General features: G+C 52.6%; 2 protein-coding genes across 4 annotated transcripts; one reads left to right on the top strand and one right to left on the bottom strand.

Moving 5' to 3' along the window:
- Positions 1 to 167: 167 nt before the first annotated feature.
- Positions 168 to 9,567, bottom strand: LOC137165913 (F-box only protein 6-like). 2 transcript variants are annotated; one of them, XM_067567426.1, is made up of 6 exons: positions 9,363 to 9,567; positions 7,570 to 7,856; positions 6,596 to 6,722; positions 5,811 to 5,906; positions 5,073 to 5,208; positions 168 to 1,962 (listed from the first exon to the last, which is right to left on the bottom strand). In XM_067567426.1, exons 2-6 carry the CDS (start codon positions 7,826 to 7,828, stop codon positions 1,816 to 1,818), a joined length of 765 nt encoding a protein of 254 aa, XP_067423527.1. In that variant the 5' UTR covers positions 7,829 to 7,856; positions 9,363 to 9,567; the 3' UTR covers positions 168 to 1,815. The 2 variants fall into 2 exon arrangements, with proteins under 2 accessions (XP_067423527.1, XP_067423526.1); XM_067567425.1 differs by lacking the exon at positions 168 to 1,962 and adding an exon at positions 2,973 to 4,958.
- A 2,469-nt stretch (positions 9,568 to 12,036) lies between these two features.
- On the top strand, positions 12,037 to 18,998 carry FBXO2 (F-box protein 2). Of its 2 annotated transcripts, XM_067567427.1 has the most exons (6): positions 12,037 to 12,124; positions 14,083 to 14,361; positions 16,217 to 16,343; positions 16,436 to 16,531; positions 16,939 to 17,071; positions 17,545 to 18,998. In XM_067567427.1, exons 2-6 carry the CDS (start codon positions 14,112 to 14,114, stop codon positions 17,677 to 17,679), a joined length of 741 nt encoding a protein of 246 aa, XP_067423528.1. In that variant the 5' UTR covers positions 12,037 to 12,124; positions 14,083 to 14,111; the 3' UTR covers positions 17,680 to 18,998. The 2 variants fall into 2 exon arrangements, with proteins under 2 accessions (XP_067423528.1, XP_067423529.1); XM_067567428.1 differs by lacking the exon at positions 12,037 to 12,124 and having other exon boundaries at positions 14,051 to 14,361.
- The last annotated feature ends 644 nt before the right edge of the window (positions 18,999 to 19,642 follow it).

The raw sequence follows: 19,642 nt of genomic DNA, 5'->3' as shown, positions 1-19,642 counted from the left end.
TCCATGTGGCATAGGCCCATCTCCTGCCCATCCTGGCACGCCCAGATCCGCAATCAGGCACTCTTTGACCTTAAGTCTTTGACGTGCAGTGCTATTACTCTGCAAGCTTAGAGAGCTGGAGCCGGTTCCTTGTTTGTGCTCCTACAAGAGTTGTTGGAGAGAGGGGGGTTTTCAAAAAGCAGTTGAAGTTGCTCAACTCTGTTGCCATTGAAATTTATGGCAAAACTCCCCTTGACTTTACTAGGAGCAGGTGAGCAATTTTGCAATGTAGAGTGGGGTTTTCAGGGAAGTCTCTACAACCCCTTTAGAAAAAAACAGGGTTGCAGAATCTCGTCGTACAGCTGCTGGAAGCGCACAGTTTGACTGTTGCCTCCTAGATTGTGTTTGCAAGGCTGGCAAAGAAACACCTTTACTTAACTGAGCCCCTTTGATGACCAAGTCAGTGAGATGGCCAACATGGACCCACCTGCTGCCCCATTCCCATTGTCAGACAGCCCAATTTTAGACACAGGTGAGTAAAGAAGTTGACTAGAATATACGTATTTATAAAAACCAGTTTATTCATTTCTCTCAGCCATCTAGTAGCACAAGCACTTCAAGCGTAAGGCAGACAGTTTGAGGAGAAAAATAACCCCCATGGTCCCCACTCTACATCTCTTTCCTTGGGGTTAGGATCACCCTGCACGAAAGCAGTAATGCCCAGTACTAGTGCACAGGGAGCGGTCTGCAGGGAGCTAGGGAGAATTCTCTAGGGCTACAAGCTGGTCCCCTCATCCTCACTTCACTCCAAATCTCTCACTTCAGTGAACTGGTGGAAGTAAAGCTGTGGAGAGATTCAAACAGCCCTAGCCCCTAAACGAGGGGGCGAGAGCTCCCACCCCATGGGAAAGTGCCTCAATAAAGACTTGAAAATCCTAACTAAGTAGGGAAAACAACAAAGGTCTCTGTCCCAGGATGGTCCCCTGCGAGTCCCTTCAAGCCTTAATCATGCACCACAACCACTCCAGGTCTCCTTCATCACCACCATGGTTTATTGTATTTTATGTTTTTAGTATGAAGCATCAGCTTCCCCTTTTGCTTCTGGGGCCGGGTACAGTAGCAGCAGCCAGTCCTGCCTACTTCTGCCTTCCTCTAGGCTCCCCCTCCTCGTGGCTTTGCTACTGCGGATGCTTCCACCCAACAAGCCCCTCAGTTATACCCCCACTCAGTTATTGGCCTCCTCTGCCAACTGCCTGTCTTTCAAACAGCTCAAATAGTGTAAAGAGGGGGAGGTGAGGGACAAAGCGCACACCCTGTTACATCCCCACCCACTGTTTGGATATTTACACCTGTCAGAGGGTCTAGAAACCTGCAAGCACAAACCCCATTTCCTAACCCCCACCCCTTTGATGGTCTCCTTTAAACAGGTGCAGTGGGGGGTCTCCATTTCTATCATACAGCTACTCTGCTCAGCCCCTGCCATGCATTTTAGAAGAGGCAGATTCCTTAACTGACAGTCAGTAGCCCCAGAGCGCACTCCTTGCTGGGGGAAAGACACTTTGCTGTTTGGCCTGGCTGATGTCCCCCCGTGAGAGATGCAGGAGGGCGGCAGGTTAATATGAAGTCCCAGGGAAGATAAGAGTCATTTCAGAGGGCGCTTGCTTGTCAGACTCTGGCCAGGATATGTAAATACATACGGGGAAGTCGGGGGCAGCCGAAAAACAAAAACTGACACCAGCCCAAGGGCGAAGTGGAAGAGCTCACCCAGAGCGAGTCAAGTGCTAGGAGCAGCCTCTGGATTCCAGAGCCCTGACGCCGACTCTTCCCGTTGCCTCTCTATGGTGATGTCCTTGGCTCAACAGTGATGCTGCTGTTCGTCACTCTGCACCCATACCAGCCTGCCCAGAACTGGGTGTCCTGGCCTCCATGTTGGAACAAGATGTAACGAACTCCAGGCCTGTAGTTCTGGAAGGTGTACGACAGCTGAAGGGCAAGAAAGAGGGAGGGGAAAATGTTCACTTTGCCTGATTAACTCAGCCTCAGTCTTTTGAATCTCTGCACTGTAAAAAACCCAACAAGAAGCCAAAGCAGCGAGTCTCGGAGCCGGGTCACAGAGGCTGGGCTCCAGCCCAAGTGGGCTAGTCTGGGCCCTGCAGCACAAGCCTGGGAGATGTGAAGGGGGTCTTAACAGTGTAGCCAGACCCTGCATCATAGTAAGAACTTTGGCCCTGTGACGAAGTTAGTTCATGAACATCCTCTCGGAGCTGGAAATAGAGAAAGATAGAGAGAGGCTTGTGCTGCTCTATACAGAAAGCCTGAAAAGGTTAAAATAAAGTTCCACATTAAACATTCAGGCCCTGTCTAGCCTGGAAGCCTCCTTGGTATCTACAGTAGGATTCTAGAGACCCCAAATTCTTCCACATTCAGCCCACGTGGTGACAGCAGTACTGTCCTACCCACAGCATTGGAAAGGATCTAAGCACCTTGCTAAATCAGGACCTTCAGCATCCACTGTGGCTACTGCTGGTGAAGAATCATCAGTTGTTTTCAAACCAGTTGCAGGGCTTTAGGCACAGCTTCCATTAAATCTCCAAGGCCTGGTCGATGCTACTAGGTTTAGGTTGCTGGTGTGCACAAACCGCTGCCTGTCATCCTGGCCAATATCGTTGCATTGTCCCCGTGCGGCCAGTCTGTATCCCCCCGTTGTCTAGACTGTGGGGCAAGGCCTGTCTTTTTGTTCTGAGTTCGTACAGCACCTAGTGCAGTGGTGCCTGGGCTCTTAGACACTATTACAACAATGAATGATGATGATTGACCAGCCAAACTTGGCTTCTGTCAGCACAGCCATTCACGCGTCCACCCTCAAACCTGAGTCCTGCCAGCAAAACCCTGCACTGCCCGTGAAGTTAAACCAGTCCGAGTGACATAAGCCCCTCCATCTGGCCTGTTCTACCAGCACAGAGCCTGTCTAGATGCTATATTACCTGGACTGGTACCAAGAGTCCTCCAGCAACAGGCCCATGATGCTCCTGCAGCAGTGACCACTCTGCTCAAAGTGTTCAATGTTGCAGTCACTGGAAGCCTGCTCCCCCTTTAAGATCCCTGGGGTGTTTTGGAAACGCCTCTTTTCCTGCTAGTTCACCTTTACCGGTAAAACATTCCACGGCAGACAAAGCCGGAGGCAGATGTCACTGCATCAGTTACGCTGGTTTCATGTTTAAGAAGATTTATCCTCTCCTCCCCCCATGCTTTGGGAAAACACCGAAATAAAGCGAGCACACACAAAAGGCATCCTCTAAGATCTACCCCCTCCTCCTGCTATTCTGCCAGGGAATCAACCTTCCTGCTATGTCAAGTAAAAAAACAAAGCAAGCAGAGAAACCCCCTACACACCCACCTCTTCAGCCCTTTATCTAAATCATACCAAGCACACACCCGATTTCTTAATTCTTTTCGGGTCACCTTTATCAGTCAACATTTGCCATCAATCAAACTTCCCCTGTATTTCTGACAGGTCACTCTCCCTCCCCAGCTTCCCCTCTCACTCAGGACCAACTTCTGCTTAGCAGTGACTCCTCTGGCTGCTACCTTGCCCATCTTAAGTAACGTTGCAGCCCACAGCAAGCACTTTAAGATACTTTCAGGAAAGAGGAACATCACTGGCCTTAAAACAAAGGGGCCAGGGAATTCAGACACATTAAAGAGGAACTGCTGACATTTGACGCAGCTTAGCTCTTCTTTAAAAATAAAAAATTGCGTGGACAAAAAACTGATAGCAATATGGCCAAGGAGGGTTTGGAAATTCCAGTGCAACAGCTGGGTGTGAGCTAACTGTTCCCTGCAGCAAGAGCAAACAGGAAGAACTAAGCGTCTGAAAGTGAAACTAAACTTGATTCTCAGCTTGCACAGTGCCAGGCATGTAGAAAACAAATCACATTACAGAGCAGGGGAAAGCAGATCAATTTTCAAAGATTTTCCATTAATATTTTATGGCTGATTTGGTGCTAGAAGGAGAGAAATCTGTTTACAATAGGCTTATTGTTAAATTAAATTCCTGTAATGGCAGGTTTATTTGAAAATATTTTGATTTTCAAATCTCCTTTAAGCCCCGCAACCCAAACGAACAAAAAAGTTTGCTAAAGCAGGAGACAAAACCGAAACTACACCGGTCATATTCTCCATGCTGAAAAATAATTAAATGAGAACAGGAAGAGGCACATTCCATTTTTCAAGTGCTCAGGTTTTTAGTAATTTGAGGTCAGTGACAGGTCAGGACATTTATTTAAAAAATAAAATAAAGATGATTCATCTGGTAAATGGCATCGTCTACACTGGGAATTACCCTGATTTCAGTCAGTTGTGACCAGCAACAGTGTAGATGTTCAAGTGCAAACCCCTCTTATAGGCAAGGAAAGTAACAAAGCCAGGGCTAATCCGCAGACTAGATAGGCTAGTGTGCCTTTAATTTAGTGTTTATCTCCACAAGAAAGTTGTTCCAGTATCACTTGAGGTGCTAAGTTAAACTGGTGTGCTCTTACCCTGGTTTAAGAATGGCTTATCTGTTTATTTTACTTAGATTAGGAACAGGTTTAAAACAAACCAAAACAGCATCCACATAATGTCTTGCACCACTTTAACTATATTAGTTTAAGAGCCAATTCAACATTATACTGGTGCATAATTCTTGTTTAGACAAGTCCCTTGAAACCTCATGATAAAGTTGGTCCAGGTTTAAGATGTAACTTTGCTCCAGTCTCAATCTAAAGAACATTCATACAGAGCACAAGGGACCTGAATTGGTCATAGTCTCTATTCGCTTTGCGTTTATTTCAACCCTCCATGCTTAAATAGATGTGGGAAGTGCTGAGCATCTGCAACCTCTGCTGAACCCAGCTCACTCTCCCAGAGCTGGGTTGCTTCTGCAGGGTTGCGAAGGAATAACTTTTTTTCGGGCTGCATGCCCAAAGGAAGCAGATGCGCTGGGGAAAGAGGCGCCATTGTTATCCAGCCATTGTTGGGATTAGAGTCACATATTAAAACCACAGCACTGATCTAAAGCTGCTGCCCGCACAGCTACTCCCTGGGTTCCTCACCTCTCTCCACTCTGCATCACTCCATTGCTCTATGACCACCGGTTTGGGACAAAACTCGTGAAGGACGATGTAGTTTGCGGAGAGCAGCCGCACACACAGCTCATAACGGCACCCACAGTCAAACCTCGCAGCATACCTGGAGAGAGAGAGAGGTCAGGCACTGGGAAAGTACACACACCTGCCACACAACATCCCACCGGGACAGTCACACATTGCCAGAGACAAGACATCCCTGCTCGTGACATGGCAAGGGCTAGTCATTTTATACAGGGCCTCGGAAATGGAGTGAGGCTGAACCCTGCCTGTGAAATGGGAAAGCCAGCTTGTCCCCGTGATCTGTAATGGCATCTCCAGTTCTATAGTAACCAAAAGATGGTATTACTATTACTTTGCATTTGTCTTTGGCGTATCTGAAAGAGCTGTATGGATGGGGAGTACCACCAGCTCCTGGAGGGGAAACTGAGGCACAGAAATGTGACAGGTGAGAGTAGAATCCTGGTGTTCTGACACCGTGACTTTCAACACTAGCTCACGATCCCTTCCAGACCCAGGAACAGAGCTGACCCTTCCAGACCCAGGAACGATCCCTTCCAGACCCAGGAACGGACCCAGGTCCGACTTGTTTTTTACAGTCCCAGGAGGTTAAGAATCAAAGAACTCCACTGATGTAGTCCCAGCTGAAATCCACAGTCACCGTAGCACATGCAGACAGTCTAGTTTTTTAATACGCCCACTCACCAGTCCTTGACTATAATATCAGGCCGTATTTCATCCATCAGCTGATTCCAGTAGCCCTCTTCCTTTAGGTTAATGAGCTGAGACTTCAGACATGACCTGGGAACAAATCAAGGAAGTTTTCAGCATCATATACCCTCATATTTGAGCCTATTTCCTACTCTCTCCCCTAGAGATTAGTGGTTCCCTTTAGTTAAAGCCCAGGGCTCATCCCTGATTAGTAACCCACTTGTACTGTGCAGTACCTGCTAGCCCAGACAGCACATGGTTTCAGGGATGCAACAGCAGATCTCCTGCCCACTCAACAGCAGCTAATCCTCACCTTTGACCCCCGCTGCTCAACTGTTTTTATTGTGGGCTGCTGGCACCAGACACACACACCAAGCTTGAATCTGATTATTCCACAGGTTTGGAACAAACTCCATTCCGTTTTACTGGCAAAGGACTGAGGAAAGCTTCTGTCTCAGTTATAATCCATTTACCAAACTGTTACACAAACTCTTTGGCCAATGCTTATATTAGAAGAGAAACAAGAATCTGAGCTGTTAGGAGCTCCCCATCCCCACTAAAAAGCTCTCCCTGGTTTTGTAGCCATTGGATGCCCTGGAGAAGTGGCAGTATGTCTCAGAAGGCAGAGAGGACATTCCCTCTATCTCCACAAGGTAATTAGTTACTTCTTCCTCTTTCCATTTCTGGACCCAGCTCCATCCACTGCCATGGAGTCCTGTGCATCCCCAACCGGCCGGGATACCCTCTTCCCTCTAGGTTCAGCTTCAGAGCATTCTTACCCATATGAGGTGACAAAGTATTTGAGCACTTGTTGGCTGGGAAACGCTCTCCCGTGGTCCCCAGGAAAGTCCTCAACCTTCCACTTATCTCCCTCGTTCGAATCCAGTTTCCAGAACCGAAAGCTCTCTAGGAAAGGATCATAAAGAGGGCAGGGAAGGAGGCAGATGGAGGGTTAATCACCAAACGGGAGAGGAGAAGAGTCTGAGAACCGGAAGTTTTCAGCCCGCACCTCTATGTTCGGGAAGAATCTAAGTTTTCACTTTAAAAAGCGAGCGGAAGGGAGGGAGGGGGCAACAGACCCCATTCCAAGATGTAGCTCATTCCCCCACTGCAGAGTCTCCTCAGGCCTACTCTATGCCACAGCTGTCTTGCATGGGCGAGCCTGGCTGTCAGCCATCATGGCAGCCGGTACTGTCGGGTAACAGCAGCATTCATTCAGGGTAAAGTTATGGCGCATAGACCAGGCATCCCAGCCACGGATGTGCTGCTGCCACTTCAGATCAGCCTCGTATGAAAGGCTCCAGCTAAAAACGTCTACCGGAGGGCACAAGCCTGCCGAAACCCCTTTGCCGCAATGGCTTAGAGTGCTAGGTAACAATTCCCCACTGCTCAGCTGCACTGGGACCACCACTGGTTGGGGGTGGGGTGGGGCCAAGGGTGCTTCAGGCTCCAGCAGCTGGTGATTTTAGCACCATATCAGCCACACAATTTCACACTGCGGAGGCCCTGCCTATGCTGGGGATTTGTTCTGGCTATACTCACAGGTGTAGCTGCACCAGTGCCACCTTCAAGGCTCCCCTGCCTGCACTAGGATTGTACCAGCGCAACTAGATCAGTAGCCAAATGCAGATGGCTGTAATCAGGGCAAATCCACAGTGTAGGGAAGGCCGGAAAGATTCGGCCTTCGGCAGGGCTATGAAACCGACCCTCCCCATAGAAGTCTCCTCCCACTTTCCAACAAAAAGAAACAAACCTTCAGCACAAGGATTTTTGAGTAAGTTTTTCTTCAGGCTGCAGAGGAAGTAGTGGATCTTCCAGTCCTGGACACTCCTGTCCCACTTCTCATGATTAAAGCCCTCCCGCTGGCACTTGCGTTTCCACAGAGTGGCTAAGCTGACCACATCCCGCCACAGGACACAGACGAGCCGGCAGTTACAGATCAGCTCCCGAGCGGGGACCAGAGAGAAGAGTTCAACCAGGACATCTTCGGGCAGGTCACCAATGTTTGCCATCTTTCTTTGGGCACAGGGCTCCAGCCGCCTGCAATGCAAGCCAGGGAGAGAGTCAGCAAGCACATTCTGCACAGGAAGGGTGGGACACATAAGCAGAGCAGGTCCCCCACTGAATTGCAGCGGGAGGAGGGAAAGGAAGGAGAAGGACCATGGAAGTCAGATGTATAAAGCATTGCGCTAGGCAGACATCCCAGAGTGCTGCACTGGCAAAAAAGGGCCCAGTTACCCATCAATGTCTCTCACCAAAGGTGAATTGTGGTCTCATTTAGGCAAGGGTTGGCAAGGCCTTAATAAGGCCAGATGTTTAGGTGTCTAAAGATGCAGACGGGGCTCGGTGGGATGTTTGAACCATGGCTAAAGTGGAATCTAAACGCCACTCAAACACAGATCCAGCTACATCCGTTTCCAATTTGTTTTGGCCAACTGCAGGTTGATGGTGCCTAGCGGATTCCAAGATGCACGGCCAGGCGGCTCCTGCTGGGATTCCCAGCTGTGTAGGAGAAACCTTGTTCAAAGAGGTGCTGAGCTGGGCTGTCTCTGCATTCACTGTGGGACGTGCTAGCCCCACCCCGCAGGGCAGCAACATGCAACGCTAGCCACCCGCATCCTCCAGTCAAACAGATTCACATTGCTAATGCCACAAATCTTGGCTTGCCCCCTGCACTGCCCAGCCCAGACAGGAGAGCCTGCACCCACCTACACATACATGGGGCTGTAGGGTTACCACCTGGGCGGTATTTAACCAGCCTGGCCAGTTTATTTTATGGATTTGCCAGTTGCCAGAAAAATAATGTAATCTTCCCTTTTCTTTTTTAAGGGGGGGGGGGGGTCTAAAGATTTGCATGATCATCACAACACCCCCCGCTCTGTCATGCTGCACATTTCTGGGTCCTGCTAAAGATGCCGCAGTTGTTCCCACTTCAGTCCTTTAAACGACAACCGATCAAAGCTGTGGAAAATACAGCAGCTGCCTGCCCCCCAACACGCCGCACCCCTGTGAGAGCCAGGAGTGTGTGGGGGTCACCTGTGTGCGTTCTCTCTCTGGATACAATCAGGGACTGTTGCGGAGGGTTGGGGGGGTTGCAAAGTTGCCTTGGGGTGGGGGTGGGTTTGCGGGGGGGGGGGGGGGGGGGGGGGGGGGGGGGCTGCCCTTATTTTTTGGCATTTCAAAGGTGGTGACCCCCGTTGTCACCGGTCCTGGGCAATCAGTCGGGGGGGGGGGGGAGCACAGCACCAGAGGCTCAGCCTCACCCCGGATGGACTCCCCCAGGAGACTCCAGCCCCCCGCCCCTCACCCGCGGCGCTGAGCCCGGCCCCAGCGTCCCTTGGACTCCGCCCGGCCCCGCTCCCGGCTCCAGCCCGGCCGAGCTCCAGGCCGCAGAGCCCGGGGCTGTCAGTCAGTCCCGGCCCCGGCCCCGGCCCGGCCCAGCCCGGAGTGCGAACCGATCCCTTCCCTGCTTCCCAGCTCCCGCCCCACCCTGCCCTGCCTCGCCTCCGCCCGCGCGCCCCGCCGGCCCCCCTCAGCGCGGCCTACCCCGCCGGCTCGGCTGCAGCGCCCGGCCCGGCCCGGCCCGGCTGCGGTGGGTGGCGGCAGAGACGGGGAGGGAAGTCAAACCCGGCCGAGGCGGCTGGCTGCTGCTGCTGCTGCTCGTCAGGCTGCCCGGCCCTGTCCTTTCCCGGGCCGAGCCTCTGCTCCCCCTGGCTGTCAGTCTCCAGCCGGGCCTGGGCGCTTTCGGTTTCTCCTGCCAGTCACGGCTCTGAGCGGCAAGGGCTGCTCTGCTGGCCTATGTACAGCACCTAGCACCACGGGGGTCGTGCTCCACGCCCGGGGCTCCTAAGCATAACCCCAGCGCCCATCAGTAATAATGAGGAGTGCCAGAGGGGTAGCCAGGTTAGGCTGTTTTTTAGCAGAACAGCGGGAGTCCTACGGCACCTTAAAGACTAATTATTTAGGCCTAAGCTTTTGTGGGCAGAAACCCACTTCCTGGGATGCAGGAGACCCAGTGGGTTTCTGCCCCTGAAAGCTTCGTCCCAATGACACTTGTTCGGCTTGAAGGTGCCAGAGGACTCCTGCTGGTTTTCACCAGTAATAATAAAGATGGGAAGAGGGAGCAAGGTGCTGGGCTGCTACCGTTACCCAGCACAGCGTATGATGAGCACCGCAGCCTTGGCTATGCTCCAAACTCACGGCAGCCTGGGCAGGTCGGCCAGGCGTGGGATGAGGTGGGAGTGGTGGCCGACGCAGCCCTGCCATCAAAAGCTCCTGCTGCAGATGCAGTTACACTAGCTAACTTTTGCTGGTACAGCTCAGGGTGCCTGCGGGGTAGAGGTGGGAGCTGGGAGGCAAGCCGAATCAGCTGTGCAGGCAGAAGCGCAGTGCTGCTGGGATAAGCTGTGTCCCCACAAGGAGGGCGTTACCCGTATAGCTACACAATGGTGCAAAATCACTCATAGTATAGACCTGGCCTTCGATGGGTGGACAGACAGGTGGTGCACCCTTCATGTGACACAGGGCTTCTCTCAGCATTAGCAGCTGACTCTTTCCTTACAGGAATCAGCTTCATCTCCAGGGAAACCTATTTAACAAACAGTGAGGAAATAAAGTTACAAGAGGCGGAAGAATAAACCAAATTGAGGGAAAGGAAAAAGTTGTGTTGTTAAAAAAGAAAAAAGAAAAAAAAACCTTCAAAAAAAAAAAAAGGGGGGGAATCGTTTCTGTGAATTATGTAAAGACGTAATTATTATTATTGGCCAGTGCTCCTCAGAGCAGAGACCAGCCTGAAGGGTTTGGAAAGCACTTTGCACAGAGTGGGCATTGACCCAAATAAATAACAACTCATAAACCAGGTTTAGATAAATGAGTGCAAGGGGATTTTTAAGACTTTTAAAAAAAAAAAATCACATTATGAACATTTCCTCCCTTCAGTTGCTAATCACACTTGGATGATTAGGAGTGAAATCATCTTACAAACCTAGTTTACTTTTCACCATGCTACCAAAACCAGTCAAAATGTTAAGTGCATTTAGGAGCTGTAAAGGTTTTGCTCTTAGCGCAAGTAAATACCCACACGATCCGCTTACTGAAAGGGCCCATTCCCTTTTTGCATGTCACTCTACTTGGACCATGAAACTAATTCAGGCTCTGATCCAGCAAGCACTTATGTATGCTAGTAATTCTATGCACATGAGCAGGTCTCCTACGGCTGGGGAGGAGAAATGGGCATGAGAAGGTGGGGGGAGGAGGAAATATGAGCGGAGATGGGGATTGAGTCATAGTTCTGCAGATTTTACAAGGAGATGATGAGAGCCTCAAAGCTGATGTAAAGACGACAGTAAATCAGAAGGCGGACTCAAGAAAGGCACGTCAATAGCACCTAGAGATTTAATTTACTCATGCAGTTCCTTGTTAATACAAGATATTAAAGTCTATGGGGGTGAGTTGGCTGGTCTTAGCCTCTCCCATTCCTTAGCAGCTGGGTGTGGAAAGTGGCATTGGCCTGAACCCCAGCCATCCTACTGGCACTTCTGATACCACCGGCTGTGATTTCTCTCTGCTGCTGGAGAACCAGCCTCTAAGGGATCCCTCTCTCTATCGAGATGTTTATACCACCCTCATCAGAACGGTACCCGAGAACCAGCAGCTCATAGCCACTGGGTGCCCCTCAAGCAGTGCTCAAAGTGGGCAAGCACCTCCAATGCTGCCGCCCCATCCAGAGGCGGAGAGCCCTGGGTCAGGGATCGATACGGGACGTAGCTGGAGTGAGCCCTGCACTGCAGGTCCTCTTTGGTCCCTCGTATTAACGGGCAGTTTCGTCTCCCCGTCTTGCCCTGAACTCTTGCATGAAAGAGGCACAAATGGCTAGTGCCAGGGGAATACGGGGCAGAGAAGGGCAGGAATACGGCACACAGTGCTGTGCAGACAGTCATACTCCCAGCACCCTGGGAGGTAGGTGTAAATACCCCCTTTTTACTAGTGGGGAGGCTGAGGCAGAGAGGGGCAAGTGGCTTGGCCAAGCTCACCCAGCATCCCAGCGGCAGAGTCTGAACTAGAAATCAGGAGCCCCTGACCCCCAATCGCATGGTACACCACTAGGTAACTCTCTGACCAGGTCAGCAATATCACAAGAGCCAATAGACAAGAGCCTCATGGATTGCAGCTGATGATGTGCTGTCCCTTTAAGAGGGGAACCCACTCTGCCTGCACTCTGCTCCAGATCAGAGTAGTGCCAGCCTTAGTTACTTGCCTGCGACAGACCAAACCAGAACGGTGCAGCCGTCTCAGGAGCAGCAACTGAGGTAGGAGCTTCTCGGCATCTCCTGTTCCTCTCCCTGTGCAGGGCTGGGACGCTGCTGGAGATGCAGGCCCTTTGCAAATCAGCCTCTGGTTATGATTCAGCATCCTTCAGGCTAGGGGGCATTGTTAGGAGAGGTGCTTTTAACCCTGCAGCGCGCCACTCTGATCTTTAAAGCTTCTGCAGACAGGGGAGCATGACACAGAAAAGGTGCGGGAGGGGCAGGGCCACGGGCAGAGGATACCAATGTGTGCCTCCAAAAGGAGCTGGAAGCAAAACCCAAAAGCCCTGCTGAAGTTGTTCCATTCATTGTAGATTAAGTTACGTGGAGGCTTCGGAAGGGGTGAGGGAGGAAGTGAAAGCAGGGTAGGGGCCATCCTCCTTACAGGGGATGGGGGAGACTCAGGCAGGAGGTGAAATTGAAGGGGAAACTGGCTAGTACGGCGGGGTGGCACGCTCGTCAGCAAGGGTGCAGTGAAGCTGCTGCAGATGATGAAGTCAGCAGGGATGGGGCCAGCGTGAGCAGGTTCTGGCCTGTTTCGCCCTTCAGGGATTTCCTTCACGTTAAACACTGAGCTCGTAACTTGGGTGGGTGGGTGGGTGGGCAGATGCTAAGACCACCCATCGTAGCGGTGGAATTGTGCATGGCTCTTGCCATCTGATGCCAGGGCAGTGCAGATGTGAGACACCTGAAACTCAGAGTTTTGGGGTCAGAATACCAATCGCAATGACCTCTGCATCCTGCCCTGCCTTGCTGAATTGACTCAGCACTTAGCACTGGTGGCCTGGCTGTATTAATGCTGCCAAGGTTTCTCCAGATGGCATTTCAGGGCTATTTTGCCCACTTGGTCCCATTCACTCCCAGGAGGAATCAGGGGATGGACTAAGCAGCTTTCTTCTATCATTAGGCTCTATGATTTGCTGCTGGTGAGTCTGGTCAGGTCCCTGCAGACTGCATCGTACTGCAGCCTCAGCAGCTTCTCAGCAGCAGCGTCGGATGGGATAAAAGCCCTGTCATGGTGATTAATGGCGCGTGGTTTGGACACGCTCATCTCCGGTTACTCTGTCACAGGTGGCTCCAAAGGCTGGGCCAGGAGGGAGGGGCTGCAGTGACACTGAAGGTCTTTGTGTCAGCAATCTGAAGCAGGGCGAGTGCTACGGGACGCTTCTGATCCTGTCGCCAGGATTACTGAGACGTGTCAGAGGGGACTAGATGGAGATATCTCCCATTAAATGAAGTACAGTGAAAACAGATCAGGCCCTCATTTTGTACTTTCCCATCACATCAGAGCGAAGGGGTCGCTCTGGGAAACAAAGGGTGTGCAAATTTAGAACAAACCAACCTTAATCTGATGTATTATGTCGAGGATTTACTGCACCTCCATCACCCTGGTATCTGGGCACCATAACATGGCATAAACCAAACCATCAGTCAGCTTATTAAAGGAGACAAACACCCTGATGGCTGCAGCTTTTCATCTGGAAGTGAATCCATTAGCAAGGCCAGGTGTCTTGCAGCTCTTTCTAACAGCAGCCAGCTCCCTGCATAAGCACATTTCTGGAAGGAGCGAATTCCAGAGACACAGGCTGGCTACTGAAAATGCCCCAACTCAAGCACTCTCAAGCTTCACCCTTGGGGTGATTACATTTTAATTGTCTCTCTGTTACTTCACTACTCCAGGAAGTCAGGGGCTTAAATAAGGAAGATCTTGCAGTTCTGTAATAATGATCCACTCTCATGTTTCAGAGCATAAGGTGCACAGGGGTCAGGAGGCCTTGGGCTCGGGAGGAATTCATTTCCCCTTGAACACTGCTGCCCAACTGCCTGGTGCAACATGGGCTGGGTTGTCTTTTTTCCCTTCCTCGAAGGCTACAGGCATTGGCTATTGTCAGAGGTGGGACACCGGACCCGATGGACCAATTACCTGCTCTGGGGGTGTAAATCCTCTCCCTTGTCCTCAGAAAGCTCCATCCAGCCTGGCCTGAGGAGGATGGAATCCCTCCCTGAAGCCATCCTGATCCAGATCCTGGCCTCCATCCCCGCGGTGGAGCTGGTGCTGGTGTGCCGCCTGGTCTGCTGCCAGTGGAAGAACCTTGTGGACGGAGCAGCTCTTTGGATCCTGAAGTGCCAGCAGGAGGGCTTCACGGGGGCAGAGCCTGAGGAGGAGGCAGAGGACTGGCAAACGTTCTACTTCCTGAGCAAGAGGAAGAGGAATTTAATCAAGAACCCATGCGGAGAAGGCGAGTGATTGAACTTAATACACACCTTAACCTAGCGGGGGAGGAAGGGCCAGTGAGGACCAGTTACGGAACAATGAGCATCTCCAATCACTTTAAGAGGCCCTGGGTTGGGGTGGGAAGCAACACCTGCTCTGTCTCTGGAGCTGTGTGTGTGACTAAATCAATAGCATCTGGCCTTGGGGTTCCCATGAGTGGGGGGCAGGCAGTCAGGTGCTGAATCCTTCTTCTGGGGCTCCTCTTTATATAAACACCTGCCAGGATTTGCAGGAGAGGGGCATGGACCCAGCAGCCAGTACGGCATAACAACAATAAGGCCCTCTCTGGTGCTTTATGCTTCCCAAGCACTGCACTGTAATCCACCCTCACCTGCGACCCAGGGGCTTTAGCTCCCTTTTACAAAGAGGACGAAGGCCCGTATGCTGGTTAAGGCACAGGACTGTGGGGCCTGAGATCTACCTTTTGGCTCTGCTCCAGATTCAGCAGCAATTCATTTACAGGGCTGGTTGCAAAGAGCCTCCATTTGGCCAGGATTCTGCAGCGTACTGGGGTCTCAAAAAGAGCAAGGGGAATTTTCAAAGGAGAACACGGACTGTGCTTGTCTGAAAATCTGCTTTTAAAATGATGTACCCAAGGTCACAGAGTGAGTTTTTGGCAGAGTTTAGCGCTCAAGAACCCCTGGTTCCTGCTGTGCAAACTGGATCACGCTGCTTCTAGATCATGGTTTCTCAACCTGTGGTACGTGTACCCCTGGGGTATGTGAGACACAGGCAGGGAGTACCCGGGGAAAAACAGAGTGAAGGGGAGGCAGGCGGCAGCTGCCGACTTCTAGGGAAGCTGGGTGGCAGCAGCCCGCTTCCCACCCGGTCCCAGCTCCCAGATGGGAGGCAGGCACCAGCCCCCAGCTTCTGGGGAAGTGGGCAGCAGCCCCCCGCTTCCTGCTGGGTCCCAGCTCCCAGGTGGGAGCCAGGTGGCAGCCTCCTGCATCTCGTGAGCTGGCCTTGTAGCTGGGTGGCAGCCACCCACGTCCCGGCTCCAAGCCGAGGGACAGTCTCCAGCCCCCCGGCTTGAAGACGAGCAGCAGCCGCCTGCCTACATCCCTGGGTCCCAGCCGGTGAGGAAGTCTCCTCTGCCCCAACTCGGATTCGGTGCCAGTTGCCCACCTCCCGGGCTGGCAGCCAGGTGGCAGCTGCCTGCAACTTACCCAGGTAGCAGCCCCCCTCCTGGGCTCCCCACTAATACCAATTGCTAGTTCTGTGCATTTCAGCTTGGAAAAGGAAAAAGATCAGTTTCCGTGTCCTGCATTAGCCCAATGTTGCAGAATTGGGAATGCTGAAATACAATAACAATAGTTTTCTTTGGACTTGTTTATATGATCATGGAACCATTTCAATTGATTGTGGGATTTGTAAAAGCTTGTTTTTACCTAACTTACATTTTTTGGTCTAAATTTGACCTGAAAAGCATCTCTCGAAGGCTGGTCCACACACAAAGTCACAGCAGTTTAACATCACATGTGTAGTTTAACTGTTGCAATACGTAGCTAGACTAATCTGAAAGGCTGGTTAAGGCTTTATAGTAAAGGGAGGCTACTACGACATTGATCAGGATGTTGGTGCTGAGAATCTAGAACCAGATTATGATAGTCATACCAAATAGTACCCTGCACTACAGATAGTCCCACTGAAATCAATGGGCTTGTTTGTGGAGTAAAACACAACTCAAGTGGAATTTACCGGCCTGGATCTAGTAAAGAAATCCCCACATAGGAAGGGGAAAGATGCTTCCCCTCCCACTTTGAAATTGCTGGGCGGCTTGAAGCATGTGATAAACCTCTCTCTTGTTCTGCCACCTGCAGAGGATTTAGAGCACTGGGTAGACGTGGAGAATGGAGGCGATGGCTGGAAAACTGAGGACCTGCCGGGAGACTTTGGAAAAGAATTTCCCAGCGACAGCGTCCACAAATACTTCGTCACGTCCTATGAGTAAGGCTGCCCTCTTCTCTGGTTGGGCTCCACTCTACGCACGCAGCCGAGGAACCAGGGCTGTGCTCATTTGTTAACTTCTCGTCTTCCAGGTGGTGCCGCAAGTCTCAGGTCATCGACCTCAGGGCTGAGGGTTACTGGGAGGAGCTGATGGACACAACCCAGCCTAAAATTGTGGTAAAGGACTGGTAAGTGGAGAGAGACGGGGCTGTGCTGGGATGGCAGGGAGAGAGGGGAAAGGACAAGGGAAGCTGGGAGAGGCAGGGTCTGTATCGACACTGGGCTTCTTTGACCCATATTTCTGATCATTGCTTACATGGGCCTGGTTCTATCAATTGCATCATCTCTGAAAGCCTATTGCGGACACACTGGGGAGAACTGGACCAGCGCTCCCTCCCCCCCCCCAGCTAGCAGCGGTGGGAGACTGGAACAAACTCACTGTCATCCAGGGGCGTTACTTTCTGGACATGGTTTGCCCCGTCTGTGCTTGCAGTTAAATGGTGCCCCGCCGCACGGTTCTCGACACCGGGCCTGTTCGCTGAGCAGCCACGAGGACCTGCGAGGGCCCGGCTGGCAGCTTGGGTCTCTTTCGCAGGTACGCGGGTCGCAGCGACGCCGGCTGCCTCTACGAGCTGCACGTGAAGCTGCTGTCGGAGCACGAGGCCGTCCTGGCGGAGTACAAGAGCGACACCATTGCCATTCCACAGGACAACGCCGACTGGAATGAGGTGAGCCGCGGCTGGGCAGAGCCTGGGCCACCAAGGAGACGGGACGTGCCAAGGGGCCGCGGGTGAATCCCGAGGGAAGGGGCTTCCCGTGGTGAACGTGGAGCTTTCTCAGCTGGGAGAGGAGCAGGATGGGGCGAAGGCTGGGTTGGGGGGGGCTTTACCCGGGATCATGTCTCTATCTTCTAGTGCAGCTATGACCTTGCAGCACAAGTGTTTTGGGTTTGCCATGAGGCTGGGTTATATGCAGCTCAGGAATTTGCCAATGGGCGTGGGTGGGGGAGAGGGAAGCGGCAAGGAAGGGGAAAGCTGCTGATGGCCTCAGACAGCCCATCTCCCCCCAGCGCTCCTGCGGATAGCGACCCGATCCACGCAGGGGCCAGCGGGGTGGGGTTCAAAGCCTCCCTCCACTGTGGGGAGGTTCAGGGGTGGCTAGTGACTTACAGGAAGCCCCATCTCTCTCTCCGCCCTCTCAGCTCTCCCACACCTTCTCGGACTACGGCCCCGGGGCTCGCTTCGTGCGCTTCGAACACGGCGGCCAGGACACGCTCTACTGGAAAGGGTGGTATGGGGCACGCGTGACCAACAGCAGCGTGACGGTGGAGCCATAGCCGTGCCACAGCCCCGCAAGCCTGACGGGGTCCCACTCACCACAGCTGATCCCTTGGCTCCTCCATGGGCTTTGGACGGTTTCTGCATGGTGCTGCTTTCAGAGGCGAGGCGGGAGCTCCAGGCTGAATGTACATAACCTGCCGCATTTAGTGTGAGAGAGAGAGAGAGAGAGAGCTCCCCATCTCTCCTGGCTGGCTTAAGCAGGGACTGGAAGTAGCTGGCTTGGGGTCCATTAATGCACCAACTTTTAGAGAGTTTTAAAACTCCGTGCTCTCCCCCTTCCCCTTCAGCCAGCCGCAGCGTCACTTTGGAACGGTGCAAGTCACTTAGCTTCTCACCCCATCGCTATAAGGGGGATAACAGTTGCCTCCCTGCGGGGGGACTGAGCTAGTTCCCCTTTGCTGGGCTGCGTTGCTCTTTTCTTTATTATTAATGCAAAGCAGTGGAGAGAGGAGGGTGCCTTTCCTCTTAGGCTGGGGCAAGGACAGGAGCTCAGACGAAGATAAAGCTGGAGTCCGCCCTGGAGCTCTGTCTAGCTTTGATAAACACGCGCAGCTGAGCTAGTAAAAGCCAAAGGCTGGAGAGAGAGAGAGACCGGGGCCCAGGCAGATCAGCTGGAAATAAATCCAGATGGTTTAGAGAGAGCGAGCGTGTGTGAACGGAACCAGATCCAGCTGCCCCAATGGACGTCCAGACGGTCAGCCTTCGCTCCATGGGCCCTTCCTCTCTGGGAGCCTGGGCTAAATCCTGACCTCATGGAACCAGGCTCTGGCTTTTTGTAGACAGGAAAGGGGGAGGTAGAGAAAACCTCCTCTAAAGGGCATCTTCTGCCTCATCCCCTGGGCATCTTGGCCCTCTCCCCCACCCCTCTGCCTGCTGCACCACACGTGCCAGGGAAGAGCCACCTTCTCGGCTAATGCACCAGGGACTGAACCAGGGATGTCCCGAGCTAAAGATGCGAGCTGCTATGTCATGAGCTAAAAAGCCCAGGCTCCCAGAGGGGGGAGCGTTAACAGGCTATTATCCTCTGCACATCAGCCTAGAGGGAGGCCTGTAACACGCTCACCAGTGGATTACACCCCCCAAGAGACTGTGAACAGCTCTGCCCCATCTCCTCCTCACCTCTGACTGGTCCCTTTGTCTTCTCCTCCTCCCACTCTCCATTGTGCTCCCCTTTTCATGCCTGCCCCTGTGCCCCCTCCCCAAGCGCCCTCACTCTCCTGCATTCCCCACTCGAGAGTCTCCATCCTTTCCTGGGCCTGAAGCGCGCGTGGAGTGTATTTGTGGGATACAGTTCAGGCTCCTACCCAGCATGCTAGAGGAAGGGCAGGCCGGGCAGTGCAGAAAGCCACATGTGACAGAGGCTAAGAACCCAATGCAGCCTCCGATCTGTGCCCCGGGCCTGTAGCTAGCCCCCTGCTCCTCAGGCTTTTGGAACCTAGAGAAGCTGCCGCTAAACATCACCTGCTCACGGATGCTGCCTGCCTAGTAACACGGGGCCTCTGGACACCTCAGCTCCACCTCTAATGCATCTGCTCACAGGCCGATACCACGTATGTGCATATCCCTAGTTAGTGCCTCTTGCCGCTGCTTCGGGCTTTACCCACAGCACCGAACAGAAAGTCCGAAACTTAGCTAAGCCAAGACTAACCCCGCTCTTCTCCCAGCAACCAATCCAAGTGGAAGAGGGACCCCTTCCCTTAAGCAGGCTGAGCGGCTGGCAAGAGTGTGTGTGTGCATGTGTCCTCTTTGCCTCTGCCGTCAGGACAGCGCGCCCAGTTTAATGCCATAGCACCAAAGTGCACCATTACCCAGTGCAACACACCCGCGTTTCTTTGGCAAAAGGCGAGAGCTTCCGAGCTCCCCCCCCCCCCCCATGTGTCCCGTTCTCCGTCAGGCTCTCTGCGAGCGGCTGCTCCTGGAAGCAGGGCCCCCTTGCGTTCTAAACCATCGTCAGAGCCA

The sequence above is a fragment of the Emydura macquarii genome, unplaced genomic scaffold (genome assembly GCF_026122565.2).
Source record: "Emydura macquarii macquarii isolate MOO-44397 ecotype Brisbane River unplaced genomic scaffold, CSIRO-AGI_Emac_v2 contig_2768, whole genome shotgun sequence".
NCBI lineage: Eukaryota > Metazoa > Chordata > Testudines > Chelidae > Emydura > Emydura macquarii.
Note: the sequence above shows the minus strand (reverse complement) of the source record. Positions and strands in the feature narration are given on the sequence as shown.